This window comes from Glossina fuscipes, unplaced genomic scaffold (assembly GCF_014805625.2).
Source record: "Glossina fuscipes isolate IAEA_lab_2018 unplaced genomic scaffold, Yale_Gfus_2 26, whole genome shotgun sequence".
Classification (NCBI taxonomy): Eukaryota; Metazoa; Arthropoda; class Insecta; order Diptera; family Glossinidae; genus Glossina; species Glossina fuscipes.
In genome coordinates this window covers 4786263-4803431 of record NW_023998421.1, presented here as the reverse complement: position 1 = coordinate 4803431, position 17169 = coordinate 4786263, and the positions used below count along the sequence as shown (strand labels likewise).

At 31.5% G+C, this 17169-nt stretch overlaps 1 protein-coding gene across 2 annotated transcripts in view; it reads right to left on the bottom strand.

Annotated features, from left to right (window-relative positions):
- Positions 1–12039: 12039 nt before the first annotated feature.
- LOC119635281 (ATP-binding cassette sub-family G member 4) overlaps positions 12040–17169 on the bottom strand; it is a 61173-nt gene continuing 56043 nt past the window's right edge. The window contains exon 6 of one of the 2 annotated variants that reach the window (XM_038030014.1): positions 12040–16929. In XM_038030014.1, the coding sequence (XP_037885942.1) occupies positions 16718–16929 (212 nt within the window). In that variant the 3' untranslated portion in view covers positions 12040–16717. The remainder of the gene's footprint in view (positions 16930–17169) is intronic. The other variant, XM_038030015.1, reaches the window with a different exon arrangement.

The following is a 17169-nucleotide window of genomic DNA, read 5'->3' as shown; positions in this document are numbered from 1 at the left end:
GAACGTTTGACGATCGTCCATTTACAAATTATCGATTTTAAGTTTTTTCAAAGATTCGAAGTCTCACTGTTTACATGTCATAACTTCATTTTTATGTTTTCATTTGAGACTGGACTTAGCAAAGACCTATCGTTCAGCTTTGTAGCCTTCTCTCTGATATATTAAAGATAAAAATTAGTGCAAAGAATTTTTTGGTTTTTTTTTTTATATAACAAACGAACGAAAAAGTACAAATACGATACAGTATATTGTGTAAGTAAATCGACCTTTAGAGCTTAAATGTGGAGGCAATTACGCCAATGCACTGCTCTATCAGTTTCCTCATTGTGCTCATTACAATTTCTCTCTCCCTTTGTTTCGTAGTTCTTACTAGTTTTGTGAGAGCGCAATGTTAAAAACATTAAACTTTCGATTGCTGATAACATTGTTGTTCATTTCTTTGTATATTTATAAATTAATTAATTCATTGATTATATTGTTAGAAGGTTGTCGTTGTGGTTTTAATTTTTAATTCTTTTTTTTTGTGGAGAAATCGAACTTTGATCATTTATTAGGGGCTGGGGGAGAAGTTTTGGATTTTAATATCAATTCCAGGGAATACGTTAGATACGAAGACTTTATAATTTATATGCAATATTTATTAACTTGAAAGAAACTGACTCGATGTAAGTTTAAGTGTTCGTTGAAAATATGGCGTTCAATGTACGCTAAACATGATTTCAAATTTATCTTTTCTCCTTGCATAAGGTAAAATGGAAAAATGACATTAGATTGCAAGCAAATATTAAAACTGCTTTAAATTTGTTTCTATTATGCTTTCATTGTTGTTATTATTAGCATAATTTATTTGGATTAAAGAAATGTATTGCAGGACTCAAGTAGGACAAGTACTAGCAACTCAAACTATCGGCTCTGATTTTCAGAAAAGATAAGCTAGATGGTTAATCTAGTCATTCCCATGAATGTATGTATGTTACTTTCTTCAGATATTTTCAATATGTCCATAGGTTTGGACTTTGCGGACACGAGTTTTCGAAGATTGGAAACATTTTACTTGGTGTAATAATATGTTCACTGTATTGCTGTGTATTGTCTTCTTCAAATATCTATATTACCTTTGAAAAGGTTAAATATGTTACTGTTCAGGCTCTATAGTAGCAAAATCAAATGAATATCAAGTAAAACCTCTTTAACAATTTTTTTCTGATGCCTTGAAGAAGCTGCTGATGAAGACTATATCTTTGATCAAGTTGTTGAAACTATGATCACTAATCTTGAAATATTCGTCGAAGTTAAGAAAAGCCTTTGACAGGAAATGTCATATCAAACCTAGAAGCGTCTGTGAGGACTTCGTTTGCAGCAGTCTTTTCGAGGCACGGCTTTCCGAAAATTTGCTATCCATTATTCAATTTTTACTCAACAAGGCATACTTTGTTTTTACTAACACATTCAAAATGCAATTAACCTTTTTACACATCGAACGTCTCGATGAATATATAATAAAAATGTTCACTTACTGGTATAAATACGTTATATACACACTAAGAGATCTATTGCTCAATGAGATATATCCGCTTGAAGAAAGATTTTGAAATTGTGGTCGGTCCCTAGTCATAAGAGAAAACAGTATTAGCCTGGTGCTAACCATAAAAAGGTTTGCTGCTAATTTTGTATTTATTTATACTGCTCAAGTTGAATGAACCTCAATAAGGATCCTATAAGCAAGGCGAGAAGGATGAAACTGTCTTAAAAAACTTTAGGGTTAATTTTTTAGTTTTTCTCAGTCAGGTGACTAAAGTAGAAAATATTTGGATGCCGTTAGGCATTTTAAACAACAGAACTTTTCATCAAACTTAATTGCACTCTCAGAAGGAATTTACTGTAAATACATGTCTAGGCGTTTTAACTGTGACTTGTCTTCAATCATCTGCTTCAAGTATCTTTTCTTCACTTACGCCAATTGCCTGTGAGCAGTTTTGTAGAGTTAAGGTTCACTGTCAAGGTAAAATGTTTTTTGTTGCACTTTTTTTGTCTACTCTATAGCACTGTGGAAATATACTAATTCACTTGTACCCTTTGCAATATCTAGAATAACAAAAAAAACGGCTGAGAAAATATTCTTCACAATGCTAGGAATTATATATTCGTGTCTATTGCCTTAATGGCATCCAGTGTTTGCCGTTTATGGTAATACATAAGGAAAACTGTAAAGACATGTAAGATATTCTTCGGTTAAAAATGCAGATCGGCTATATAATAAAAATCATTTCCCGCTTGAGGTAGAAGTCATATTTGAATCTAAGGGAAATCGTCCTTGGTCAATTTTCTAAGGCTGCTTTGCAAAGCCTTGACATATTGCTCGGGGATTCAAAGCTATCTACATTTTTGTTCAGCATAATAAAATCGTCAAATTTTTTTGTTCGCTTGACCTAAATTTGATAAGACCGTGGGAATTATGTATATGCCTGAGTGTTCTTTTCTAGGAGATTTTCGTTGCCTTCAAAGGTTATGGCGAACTGGAAAACGCTTTCATAATATTATAAAATAAAAGTTGAAAATTTTGTCACGCGATAGGTGACAAAGGATTCGTTCCAAGCCAATAAAATACATTCTTTTCCAAATTCGAAATTCTTAATAAAAGCGGACATACGGTATTGCGGTTGAGCTGGTTTAATGATTGCATCGCATTTTTGATTAATGCATTCCTTGTTTGAGAACGAGTTCTAGACAGACCCTTCTCTTTGCTGGGCTGTACTTTGATGTTTCATTATTCCGTTATACCTAATTGCTTGCACATATACGCACATGTAGATGAGAAGATCACTTGTACATAGCTTAAATAACTTAAAAATGGAACAAGTTTTGTTTTTTTTTTTTTGTTTCTCAAATAATTCAATACCAACTCGTATACAAGTTCTGTCGCATACGGACATAAAAATAATGAAAATAATAATGTTTAATAGTAGTGCAGTTTGCTATTTAATTTAATATCAATTATAATAACATGTGATAAGTGTGAACTTTGGAATTTTTTTATTTATTGCTTTGTTTCTTTTTTATTTATTTATTTACTCTTTTTTTTTTCAATATTTAGGAAATAAATGGATGATTAGCACAAAAATCTTATCAAACCAGAAAACATCAAATCGTATACAGCAGGGATGGGCAACTGTATTGGCCTCATTACCGAAATTTAAGAAAAAAAAAGTTGAAAAATGAATTACAATAATTTTTTTAAAAAAATGTGCAAGAAAAGTCTCATAAACTTAAAAGAAACAACGATAACATGAAGATTCTACAAACAGCAAGCGAAGCTTTGCTATTTTCTTTCTTTAATAGCGGACGAACGAATTTTCTGACTCTCAAACCTCTCCTAACAATTCCTGTACCTTCCGACCAACTCATTACTCACTTTGTTAAACCCTACACAGCATGTGGTTTATTCAATTTGTGCGTTTGTACACTACTCGAGATAGACCCACCTTTTACTATACCGATCGATTCAGGGTCGCTTTCTGAATCAATCTAACCACGTCCGTCTGTCTGTCCAACCGTACATTCTTCTGCTTTTGCGAAGGGAGAAAGGTTCACGGCAAATACGAAATTCTTTCGCTGGAACCTAATAAAGTAAAAGCTTAGTTTCGATTGGAGTGTTTTTTTCTTAAACCTTTTTCCTGACGCTTCTGTATTAACTCTAATCAAAACCATGTTTTCTTATATATCGTGCGTTATATATTCGCCACTTTTTTTATGTTTTTTGATTAGTTTTGCCTGTTAAGCATCTGCCGCACTGTAATTCAAATTTTTTTATTGTCTTCCTTCATATTAAAGTCTCGAGGCATTACCCTACAGCATATGTCGTATCGCCAAATGCGTGCATCATTGATTTATTATTTGGGCGACATGTTTCGCCTGCGATCAGCTGTGCCTTCATTCGTTACATTCAGTTTGTACGAATATGTGAAAAAAATTTCGTGGATTATATGACTATAATTTCTTGATTACCCATGTTGCCCATCCCAGGACAGCGATTTATTGTAAGTTTCTTATTTGTTTAAAATTTCAGTAACGCGGTCGATGTGCTTAGTTTTATATCTGCTCAGTTGTTCTGAAGTGCATGATAAAAAAAAATATGACACGTTAAAGAACAATTTCCCTAATTTGGCGCTAAATAACTAAAGATAACAAATCGAATTTTCTGCGAGAGAATAATGTATTTAAACGAGGCGGAAATTAATTTACGTCATTTAGTAATTTTCAGAACTAATATATTTGGGAAATTTGTTGTGCCAAAGTTGTCTTTTGTTTACATAAATATAAAGAAGAGTAAAAATAAGTGGAGGAGAGCGAGAGAGAGAGAGTGAGAGAGAGAGAGAGAGAGAGAGAGGGAGGGAGAAATTTGAAAAGAGCAAACGCGTTTGTCTCCAATTAATAAAACACTTGCTAACCATATCATAAGAATTTATTAGTGATATAGCAACAATCATTATTGGCTAAAGCATATCAGCAATTAAAAAATAATTTGGTTTTATTGCATTTCCTAAAACATGAAAAGAATTTCGTATCAGAAAACATAAATGATGAGTAAGAAAATTATATTTAGCTGTAACCGAACTTTCTATATCCACTACCAAAGAAAAAACCCACACAGAAAAAAAGATGAAATTTCGTTAATATATAATATTCGACGGACTTGACTGATGTTCTCCCAGCTTTGTACAGTAGGATCACATAGAGTGTAAATCGTGGTATAATTGCTTTCTGAAAGGATTATCAATTTTTACGAATCTTTTAGAGTAGACTTGCCATAACCATAACTTATGGATCTTCCAACTGATGGTTTCAGGCTTCCCTTCGTATTAAGTGAAATGGATCTTCATAACTGATCAGTCAGGGTTGTGTTTAACTTCATTGCCTCGGATGAATTTCCCACGACATTTGGCGTTCCGCAAGGCAACTATTTCGTGGCCCTATTCTATATATTAATAATGTCTCCTCGGTGATTAAATCCAGCCATATCTTAATGTACGCTGACTGTGTTAAACTGTCTTCTGTTTAAACTGTTAAGTTAATACGCGGTATGCGTAACTCAGATGTGTACCGGCGGTGGATGAGCCTCTGCGCTAGATGTGTACGCGCTTGTTTTCCTTTTTTTTCTCTCCAATTTATTTATAGGGGAATTTTATTCTTCTCTTTTTATACTATCGTCATCTTTATTATTTTTTCTCGTTATATAATTTGTATTAGTTTTTAATAGGAGCTAGTAAAAAATTTACTTCTACGAGTCAACTGAATTCAAATGTTAATTTATTTTAGCTGAGTAAATCGATTAATAAGTAAATAAGTGTACAAGTGTAGTGACGAGCAAGAACACACTTATTTTGGTTTTGAAATCAAAGGTCTTTTCAATTCATAATGCACGTTTGGTACACCTTTTCACAGATTTCTTTCATTTTTAGCACCAAACCGCGCGCAACAAGTGCTTCAAATCGGTCGAAGTACACGTTTGTGTTTTACGTAATCCCGTTAGCGAAAATGAAGATACCGTCCACAAACTTGCAAAGGAACTTGGAAGGACACGCCTATACGATAAAAACTTTTATTTTGAAAATAGAAGAAATCACCTGCGCTCATTCCATATTATAGCGCATGAAACTTTTGTTCGTCTGTTTCTTTTGTCTGTCTTAGGTTAACGTGATGGGTACAAACGATTCTCCCACGACCTAATTTAACTTTCCTACATATTTTATTTTTTCGCCGTGTGCTCGTGCGTAATCCGGACAGGTTATATTCTCTCCATTCCTTACGTGAAGATGTTTTATCTGTCTAAAAATGTGTTATTTTCACGTCACACATCGTAGACGTCACGACGTGGTGGATTCATTTTTTTGTCACAATCCCGTCGACATGGATATCAAATAAAAGAATTTCAAGAGTAGATATATATAGATATACATATAGATAGAAGATGGTGTTTTGCCTATAAGCTCCATACGATATATATTCCCAAAAATAGAAAAATTCTTCCCGCGCCATATTATTGGATGTGAACTTTTTTTTTTTTTCCTCTTTTTTAGTCATTCCTGGGATAACGGTAATGGACAGAAAAGTTTCGGTCGCGAGCGAATATAATTTTTTTCCTTTTTTTGTTTTTTAAGATGAGATGTGTGGGTTTTCATACTACAACTGGTATAAGGAGTTGATGTCGTTTATAATTAGAGCACAATTCTAAATGGGTTTAGACATTCGTCTAATCGTTTCTTTAGTTTTATTAAGATTTTCCTTTGCAAAATTTCGCAACACGATGAAGCTGGTAAATTGATGCTTGCCACGCTTCGTTTTAGCGCAGACTGACAAATTAAATGTGCAAACGAGTTGCAACGGCTCACAGATACTTGTACATATGATAATGGTATCAATGCAGAATTCCAGGTTTTTAGCAAAACAATCCGAAACAGTTCCGGGAAAATATTTCGCACAATGTTTCATCCGTGAAAGTTATCTATTTAAAGTTGTGAAATTTCACGATCAACTGCACTAAGCAGAGAGAATGTGTGACTGCTCTCTTCTGTAAAGAACTCTATCTTTACCGCTAATTTTTTCTCAAGAGTTTTCCTCATCGCTTCATTTCATTTGACTTCTTTCCTAATCGCAGCCAACATATTCATTTAGTCTCTCTACAAGCACATATTTCCTGATTTGTAAAATTTTTCTGTTTTCAAAATTTTATTTTATCAAAACCAATAATTAACTTAAGTTTCAAGTCTTTTTTCGTAGTGATAAATAATGCAATAGAAGCAATTGAATGGAAATGTTTCCGCACAATCGCTTGTATAATGTCATGCCCACGTAAATCTTACACATATTCCTACGAGCAGCAAGATTAAGCAGAAAAACATTTATTGCTTGTAACTAACTTATAGTAAAAAGTCATTTATGCGTCCTAAAAATTGAAATGATATGATTGTATGAAATGATGGCATAGCACAGTTGACATATAAAGTCAAGTGTGCAAACTCATAAAAGTAAACAAATCTGATAAAGAAGCGTAATCAAAACTATCAAACGTATGCAATATGGAGGATGCAGTGAATGAGAAAAACTAGGGTAAGTGATTTGCGTCGCATAAAGAACTTGAATGATAAACAAACAACTACTTGGAACTGGTCAAGAAATCTTATTGTTCGAAATAATTTTATCAAAAATTGTTTTTTTCTTATTAGCGACGTTGTTCACTAATTGCGCTGGTATTCGATGTTAATAGGAAATTGATGCCGGATTCCTCCAGTCTGTGAAAGTCATCTGGTTTAGTTTTTGGTCACAGTTCGGCAGTGATGGTTTGACCAGAAAAATGGCAAAAGCAGGGTATCGATTGAAACGGCACATATTTGGCTTAATAAAGTCGATCTAATATATATAAGAATATTATGTTTGAATTTTAACGAAAGAACGCCACGAACTTTTTCTTTTAAGCTATTGCAAATAACTTTTGTTTTTGCAAAAGTCCTAGGAAAAACTATGGACAACTAAGAGCAGTGCCATAGTTTCGAACATCATCCTACGCTATTCATGGAAATCACACGTAACACATGTAGAAAAATTTTTTTGTGAAAAATGTAGCGCATATCCTGAGAAGCAATGCAAAAATCTACTACGCATACATGTATTTAACTGGAAAGTACATATAGAAAATACACTTTTATTATACTGTATTAGAAAGATTTTCATTACTGTGGCAATATGTGAACGTGTGTGTGTGTGTGAAAGGTGTTAGTTTTTTGAAGCAAACCTTTCATCGAGCAGTTTTCGTAAGAAGTCAGGCTCAGGAGAAGAAGTGCCCAAGAAGTACGCGTTCCACGCAAGCAAGTGATAACTGAGAGGACTTAAGTTTGGCGAATATGCAGAATAAGATAGAATTTCCCATTTGAGTGCAACGGGTCGTGCATCGATTTAGAAACGTTTTTCTCGTGTTTTGAAAAACGAACGTTGCAAACCGATTATTGGATTTGATAAATGTAGACTATTGTCTTTGCGCGAAAGCGCTTAAGTCTCGCGATTGATGTGGGCGGTACGTCTGGACCGACTCGTGATTTTTTCGTTTGGTATTCTCAAAATAAATCGAATTTTCATCTCCAGAGCTCGACATTGTCATTGTTAGCAAAAGTAGTTGCAACTATTTGGAAAAGTATGCGGAAACTCCGGTTTCATATGTACATATCTGTTAAAAGTTTATTTTGGATAGTTTTTGAATTTCACATTGCATGATAAGTGAACGTGGAAACGTGATTTCATATACGATAATGATAAATAGTTGCACTACTTGCATTACTTGTGTTACAAGAGTATATTAAGTACGTGTGGATGTATGAAATGGATGAACCTTTTAGTAGTACACCGATCGACCTCTGATGGAATTTGGTACTCTGACGTGCTCTGGTCTAGAGATGAACTTTATTAAATATGGTTCGGAACCAGTTTTTGGAGCACTTCCTTCGCAACGCCTTATTTTGAAAAGTCGTCACATAATTAAGCGCATTAAGCGAACTGGTGTGGCATATACAATGGTTTTGCTCGTTTAAAATTGCATGTAACAGATTGAATTATATTACGTTTCTAGTTTGTCAAGCGGTGGCTAATCAATAAACCGTCATTCGGTATCTAAATTTCAGGTGCATCATACATCCTAGTAGTCCAAACTCGCCTTAGCAGCTTGGCCTATAAATCATCACACTTGATAACACGCCCTTGTAAAATCGTTATATGATAATAACTGGTTTAACATGCGAACAAGTTTTAAAGTGGATTTTTTTCATGACTCGCCATTTTCGAGCATGTCTCGATTTACAAGCTCCTAGACAAAAAAAAAAAAAAAAAACAACCGAAGTAAACCCAGCTGCTCGCGTGAAATCATAATTAGTTCAAACTTTTTGCCAGGGGGTACTCCATATGCCTTTATTATTCGATCGTTGGGCATCGGCAAAACCCTTATGACATTCCTATAGTAGCCAATAAGTGCAAAAATTTTCATTAATTAATTTTTTCTTAAAAAGTGAATGTAATTTTCCCTGCGCTCGTGCTGCAGTGTATTTGGTAAACGAATTTAATGCTATTGCAAAACAAACTGAACTGAATTGAAAAATCCAATAGCAACCGGTTTCTGTTGGGAATGCCTGCTGCTATTGCTGCTACCACTTAACATTGAGCAATATTTCATTGCTATAGTAAATTTAATGAATGCTTGCAGGTTTAAGCAACAATTGCCAAAGATTTACTTCTGCAACAAATGATTGGATTATTCTTATGCAGCGGAGAATTTTCATGAAATTTTCTTTATCTAATTTTTTTTTTTTTTATTTACTCACTGATCATCGGCGAATAAAAGATTTATATCGAATTTGTATTTTTTTTGATTGCTTTTAGAATTTCTTCTGAACATGGCGGATATAAAATGTATATTAAAACTTGGAGCATAAAAAATATAACAAATATTTTTGTATTTAGATGAACATAAACATGAACACAACTATGATAATAATAACTGTTAAGCCGGCACATATACATTTATATATTTATATTGTTGTTAAAGGGCATTGGCCTCTATTATCTTGTTATATATTTTGTTTTATTAATTTTTTTTTTTTTTTTTTTGTAATATAAAAAACGCATCGAGTAAACAACACTTTCCTAATTTCCCGAAAACTTTTGGTACAGACAGTCACTCATAAGACATCCGCTTTCTTCGCTTTACATTCCATTGTATGCAAAACCAATACTAAACTAAATCGTGTAATGACTAAATGAAAATTTGTAACCGCAGTCAAGAGTTTCATTATTTGTTGTTTGTGCTTGTTTTCCAAGTGAGTTATCGTTGCTATGTTTTTGCACAATTTGAGTATATAAAGCTCGAGAGATTGCTTACACGTAGAAAACATAAAACAACATAACACACTGACAGGCATTTGAAGAAGAAAACAACACGCACGTATATAAGCAATATATCTACAACGAGGCTAGCAAAAGCACTTGTTGTTAAATAAGAATGCTAAGTATGTAAGCTTCATGTAAATACATACTGACATACATATACAGTAAATAAATAATAGTTAATTATACATATACATATAAAGACAAGTACACTGCACGAAAAAACTTGCTTCGATTTGTTTAAATGTTCACACATATCCGGTTACTTTAAGCTAAAGTATGCGTTAAGAAAATTTTTACGATATGCCTGCTGTTTTTATCTCGAATGATTTCTATTCACAGTTTCACAATAAAGGCGTTGAGGGGCAAAGCAAAATCTTCATTTGGCATAAGATTGTAACAACAAAACATCTACGATATATGCGGATAGTAGAGTCTTCCTTATTGATAGTAACTTTATTCGTCTGACTGATTAAGCGTTAGATTGGCTTAGATTCGATTGGTTTGCTTAATATTACATTGTATTATATCGGATTGTGTTACGTTGCATTGCAATTTTGTTTGAGAACCTATAGATTACTTCAAGCTCTGACAGATTTATTGCATGGTTTGTGCACGCCACTTATCGACCTATCGTTCAATGTACTTTTAGGGCATTGTATAGTGTCTGCCTGTAATGTTTGTTGTAAACATTCTACTGGACGCAAATATGATTAAGGTTTAAATCTTTTGGCATATGTAGGAAAAATATCACTATCTAAAAACAATTTGTTCTTGTAAATTCCAGGTTATTCTTTAAGCAGTGCGAAATTAATCGCTCCTGCTAAGTTACAGCCTAATTTCTTATATGTTGATTTTTAACATCTCGGATACACTTAAAGATGACTTTGAAAAATGCTTCATTCAGTTCATTTACAAACCATTTCTCAACAAGAACACGTAAGTGTAGCTTGCGTGAAGTTGATTTTCTGAATCTTGTAAGAAGAAGAAGAAAGGTTGGAAGGATTTTATTGCCTCTGCTATGAATTCGATCATAAAATTATAAATTTTCTTGTCTCTTTCATTGTCATATCGCAGCACGTAAAGTGTAAAACGTGCGTGTATGTCTTTGAAAAGGGAAGGAAAACGAGCCAGAACATGGCAGCACATTTTTGGAAGAAAATGACAACCGATTTGTTACCATAAATAAGAGTCCATAGCGTATTTTAGAACTTCAAACGCGCGGTTGTCAAAAGACGATTTTTCAAACCGCCAAGCAGCGCTAAACATTACATTACATTAAAGGTACTTAGCGAGAAAGGCGCGAGTGCGGCCATTTTTAATATATTTCAAAATTAATTTTCTTTTTTAATACTTCAATATACAGTTAATAACCGTCTCATCTATTGTTATTCTTTGATATTTTATTTCTATTTCAAACATTGCCAGAAATAAACTTTTTCTGTTTGTTACTGTGGCAATGCTTGAATTATTTTATGCAAAATATTAGTGACAAAATAAGTGAAAAAAAAAGAAAATTTGAGAGCCTACACCGTCAAGCTGTCAATATTGATGATATAGAGATGCGGTGTGTGACGTATCAATTAATGTTAGCATTATAATAATATGCTATTGTAGACCGTATAATACAATATATGGCATTCTCTAGCGCAATTCCAAACGTAACGAGTAATGGTGATATATATTGTGCTCGAACATATCTAATAAATTTTCTATGCACCATTTAAGTTAAAGATGGTAACTATCATTAAAGAGAAAAAGGCGGTTAAACGATAGCAAAGTTTAGCAGAAAACCTTCTTCTTATCTTATTAAATACGAAAAAGGTTCTGTTTCAGCGTTTGTACATTTTTTATTCGTCACATAAAGAGAATTTGATTTATATTAATATCATAATTAATATTATATGTAAAATTGATAGCATGCGATGAAACGAAATAAATGAAATTTATTTTCGATATTGTTTATTTCATTTAAGTTTTATTTTTTAATCCTTTTAGTTTTTCAATTTAGTTTCATATTATTTATTACTTGTATTATTCAAGCTTAACTTATAAAATCAATTGTATTTGTATGGTATGTATTGTGTATGTGTCTGCACGTGAATGTCCTAATTATGTACGTTTGTCTCTATATATTTAACACGAGTCTCTGATTAGTTAGCTATTTCTATGATATCGTTGCTTAAGAATAAACATAACTTTATGTAAATATTGCATACGGTTTTTGCTGTTTTTTGCATAGCTAAATGAAAATTATAATTTTTTTTTTTTTTATAAAAAACAAATGTTTATTCACTTTTAACATACGTTATACTCTTAGGTCAAATATAAATTTACTTATTGTTAATTACACTGTTATATGAGAGGAAATTATACAAAATTCCTAAGAAATAGTTTGCAAGGCAACTTGCAAATAAAAATAATAATATTAAAAAAGTAAATCAAAGTCATGGATTAGCAGGAAAAAATATAAATCAAAATATTTGAGTCATTCAGTGTTCAAAGTACATTGATTTTAAATGCATTTTGTCGGTAATTGACTGCTAATCGCAACAGCAAACTTTTTTTGGAGCCAACTTTATATAACTTCTTTGTCTATTATAAACATTTTAATGAGAAATTTTTCCTAAAATTAATTTTTTTCTATATCTACTTGATTTATGATTGTAGATGGTTTTGCTTAAAATGTACTCCTAATGTTTATTTGATTTCATCTTCTTTATCATTTTTTCTCTCACAGAAAGTTTGTTGCACAAACTTTTACTATCACTCTGCATTTTATGTATTCTAAAGCTTTATTAATCGAATCTCAGTTTTTCGTTTTGTATATTTAATTATTATTGATTTTATTTTATTGCGATTTTTATGGAATGTGTTTTAAATTTATTAAAAATATTAATTCTATTAAAAAAATAATAAAAAATATCAATAGTTGATTACTTTTGTTCAAACGAAATAACGCTTGCTTGCGAAAAGAGCGAGATAATTGATTGCATGCGAGAGATGTTTAGAATTGCGACTTTTCACTTTTTTATATTAAGCTTCTTAAAATATTTTAAGCTTTAGGATTGTTAGATAGAATGAACAACAATAAGATAAGTTCTATTAGGTAATAGCCTTTAGTAATTTCAAAGGAGTTTAAACAAACCCGTTCAAAATGTAAGCATTAAGCGTGGTACTTAAAAGAGACAGTAATATCTTGCGCTGATATTTTAGAATACGACACAGAAAACAAGTATTTATAGATATTTTAAGTTTACGAAATAATTTCGCAATTTTTAAAGTAAAAATGTACAGAAATATTATTTGCAAAATAAATTTTAAACTTTCATTTTATAGAAAGAGAGCTCATCTTAAAAAGTATTTCCAATTGTCTTGAAGGGAAGGATTTGCCTCTTAGAGAGGGGAATTAACCATTTTTTGACCTTATTCGATTCTCTTTACGCTTAGTGGAACTTTTGAAATTCTGAATTAGAAACTTCTTAAAAGCAGAATGGTTAAGTTAGAATAACCATATTTTCTATACTCCTCTCTTGGCTGGAATATATTCGATTTTTTACATGATTATACTGTAGAAATAAATTATAAAAAATTATGAATTCATAAAGTGTTATCGGCGTAAACAATGGAATGCCGCGAATGTTTCTTTAGGTCATTACTGAAACTCCTTCCGAAATTTTTTCTGATTTATCGACACAAAACTTCTTAAAACTTTACAATTTTTCATTTCTCTTAGAAATAAAACAATGCTTAGCATCTTATGTTTTTATTACTAAATTTTTTCTTATGAACATTTTCTAGCTTTCTCGAATCCTTTTTGGCAAATTATGAAAAATTACCGTTTCTAATATCGTATGTTAATCACGTTTCGCGGTATTTTCTAGTAATCTACGATATAACTATTCTATTATCTTTTTATCTCCAAGAAATGCTCCAACATTTTTTTACGTTTCAATAGAGTTTTTGCATATAACGATGATCGGTTTCAAGCAAACAAAAATTTGACTTTCAAACGAGGTTTAAATGATTGAATGCCTGCATATGATCAATATGAGAATGATTCAGTCCTGGCCAGAATTTTTTCCAATTTTTTATTGATGTTATAAATAACTTTGAAGCTGAGTGTGGTGCTACTCAAAATTTTGCAAGTTTTTGATTTATTAAGGATTTCATAGTAACCAAAGAATGAATTATATTACAGTCTCGGCTTTTTAAAGGCCAATTAAATTATTTTCAAATTTTGTATCTTACTTGTGGACATTGAGACTTGCATTCAAGTTTCAAAAATAGTGGCGCCGAACCCAAAAATAGCAATAATCATGAAATTGTTTACTATTGATATTTATCAGTGTGTTTGATTGTAGCGTATTGCGATTTTTCAAAGTTAACATAATACTGTGAAAGAAAAATTAGGTGATTTTGCGGTGAATTGTGAATACGCAAGCACGTCATAAGATCATTTCTTTTGTTTTATGGGTTACGGGTAATACAGTCTTTATCATCTGTGTAGAGTTTCGTGTTAATGTATACCCTTGCTACACAGTTACGCGTATTTTTGTAAACATATAAAAGTGAGTTTTTCAATTGTTGCAATTGTCTGTGAAGCAATGACTTCTAACTGTCAGGACGTTATAAAACATATCATTACCGGAGATGAGACTCGGATCTATGCAAACGACCAATCGCCTGAATATCGTAGAAATGTTGAATCAAGACTGAACAAGTTCAAAAGTCGAGGAGGACTTATTGACTACGATTACCGCAATGCTGTGCATGACGGCTTGTTTCCTCCAGGAAGAATGAATAAAGATTTTTCATTTTATAAACAAATTCGCCTAATTTTTTTAACGAATACATTTCTAATTCTTCTTCTCTTTCTTCTAGAATTTAGTAACTCAACAAAAGGTGATTCGCTTTTCTAAGGAAGAATATCAAAAAGAAAGAATTAGTGGGTATAAAAGAAACAAGCCATGGAAGAGGCCAGCAAAAGTGTATTTTTTATTATGACAAACTTGTGGCCTCTAGATAAAGAGTTTTTTTTGTAAATATATAAAAATATTGCTTCGATATATGTTAGAATAACCAGCTTATTATAATTTAATATAAGTAGTCAATATTGAGTAAACTTTTTGTTACCTGCCACCAAATTATAACTTTAATATTTAATGGCAGACAGAGCGAAGATGCATTTGTTCTATGCGCATCTCATGCATGCCTCGTATGATGTCGTAGAAATCGTTAGTTATTTTGATTAGTTTAGGGTTTAAACTCAAAGCCATATTTCATTAAAAAAAAGAAGAAAATTATTGGTTTTCTATTAAGTTCCAGCAAGGCCATAGAAATATATCATTCGCCTAGCTCTGACTATATACACACTAACACTTAGGACTCACGTTGACAATATTCATTGTTAACCACATAATTATTGATATAATTGTACATAATTCAAAGCTAAGCTGATGACTTTTAAGTGAGCAGTGATTTTGTGAAATTATTCTCCCATGAGATAAGACAATCGTTGATTCTTCTTCATTTAAACACAAAATTTATGTAAAGATTGAACGAATGAATCTTCATGCTTCGCTTTACATGTTATATACAAAATATTAGTAATGAAATCTAAACTACTTTTTTCGATTAAAGGGATAGATAGATAGATAGATAGATAGATAGATAGAGAAAGAGGTCAAAAATTTTGAAAAAAGTAATTCTTGAAAACAATGAAACGTAAGGACGGAAACATTTTTTCTTTTTTTATAATACATTGGTTTTCTTTACTGGTTTTCGAAAAATGTTGATTTCAATTTTACTGATTTTAAAACGATCTATTTTTTGGTAATTATCTATTTATGTATATATAACCGTTGTGTTGAAGTGTTTTTTTAAATTTTTTATTTATTTATTTATTTTTTTTTGAAATAAGTTGCGGTGTAATAATCGTATATATCAGACTATATATTGTGGGGTTTTGATATACATGTATATCTTTCTGTGTATATTTTCGTATATACTATTGGTCTTTGAATACGGGTATATTATATTTTTGAAATGGATTAAGAGAAAGATATACATTTTTTGATTTTTATGTATGTTCTTAAAAACTGTCATACAAACTTTCGAATTGTTTATCCGTATTTTCACAAACTTTATATCTATTCGTTTGAAGGAGTTTGTTTTCCTAAGGATTGCGGGGGGGGGGAAGTGGTTGGAGGAAGGGGTTTGGTTAATAATAAAAATCAGTACAAGTACTTTTTAAAAATCCTGGTTTTCTCCTTTTTTTTACAATTTATTATTATATTAAATTTTATAAACTTAAATTACATCACCTTAAGCTGTTAAATAATACAAAAAATTAACATTTTTTTTCTCCTTGTGTTTTTTTTATATTACATATGAAAAATAAAATAAAACGAAAATTTGAAGAAAAAAAAAAAAGAAGGTAAAATAATAGAATGCCATTATTGTAAAGCACCAAAAACGAATACTTTATAATTGTGAAATGTGAATCTGACAAAAAATTATTATAATATTATTAGGAATCCTATGTAATATAACACAATTTCTACAATAATACCATAATGCACCTAAGGCTAGAGTATTGTTTCAATTTGTTTTGTTTTGTTCTTTTCTTTTGAAATGTAATAAAAAAAAAAAAAAAATTGATAAATGTTTTTGTTTTGTTTATGAATTGCTTTGTAAAACTTAAATATCACACATGCATGTTTCTATATTCGTTCTAACAATAATTCAACGTGAAATGTTACTTTACTTTACCCTTTCAACTAATGTCTATCTAACGTATCATATGCAATTTCCAGCGCAATACAAAATAAGCAATAATTCGTAGTCCTATAAATGTACCAATTAGAGCTACAGCATCGATCCAATATTCGGCTTGATCCATAGACATTTCTTCTAAGAATTTTTTCGGACTACGAAAATGGCAATACATGGCGTTGCATTGTAATTTGGCCCGATCCATTCCATAAATTGAGACCATAGCTCCTATATGAAAAGAGATTTAGTTTCCTTTTCCATAATTACTTATCTTATAAAGTGTCTTACATTAAGAGCGATACTTTTTAACATTCCAATATCCAATTTTAAATATAATATTGTTTGAAAATATCAATGAAGCCAATCATGATTCCTGAACGCTTAGAGAAATTTATTACATATGTCCGTCGCGGCGGACATTTGAACATCGATGTATAGAGTTTTTTTTTTTTTAGTAACATTAGAATT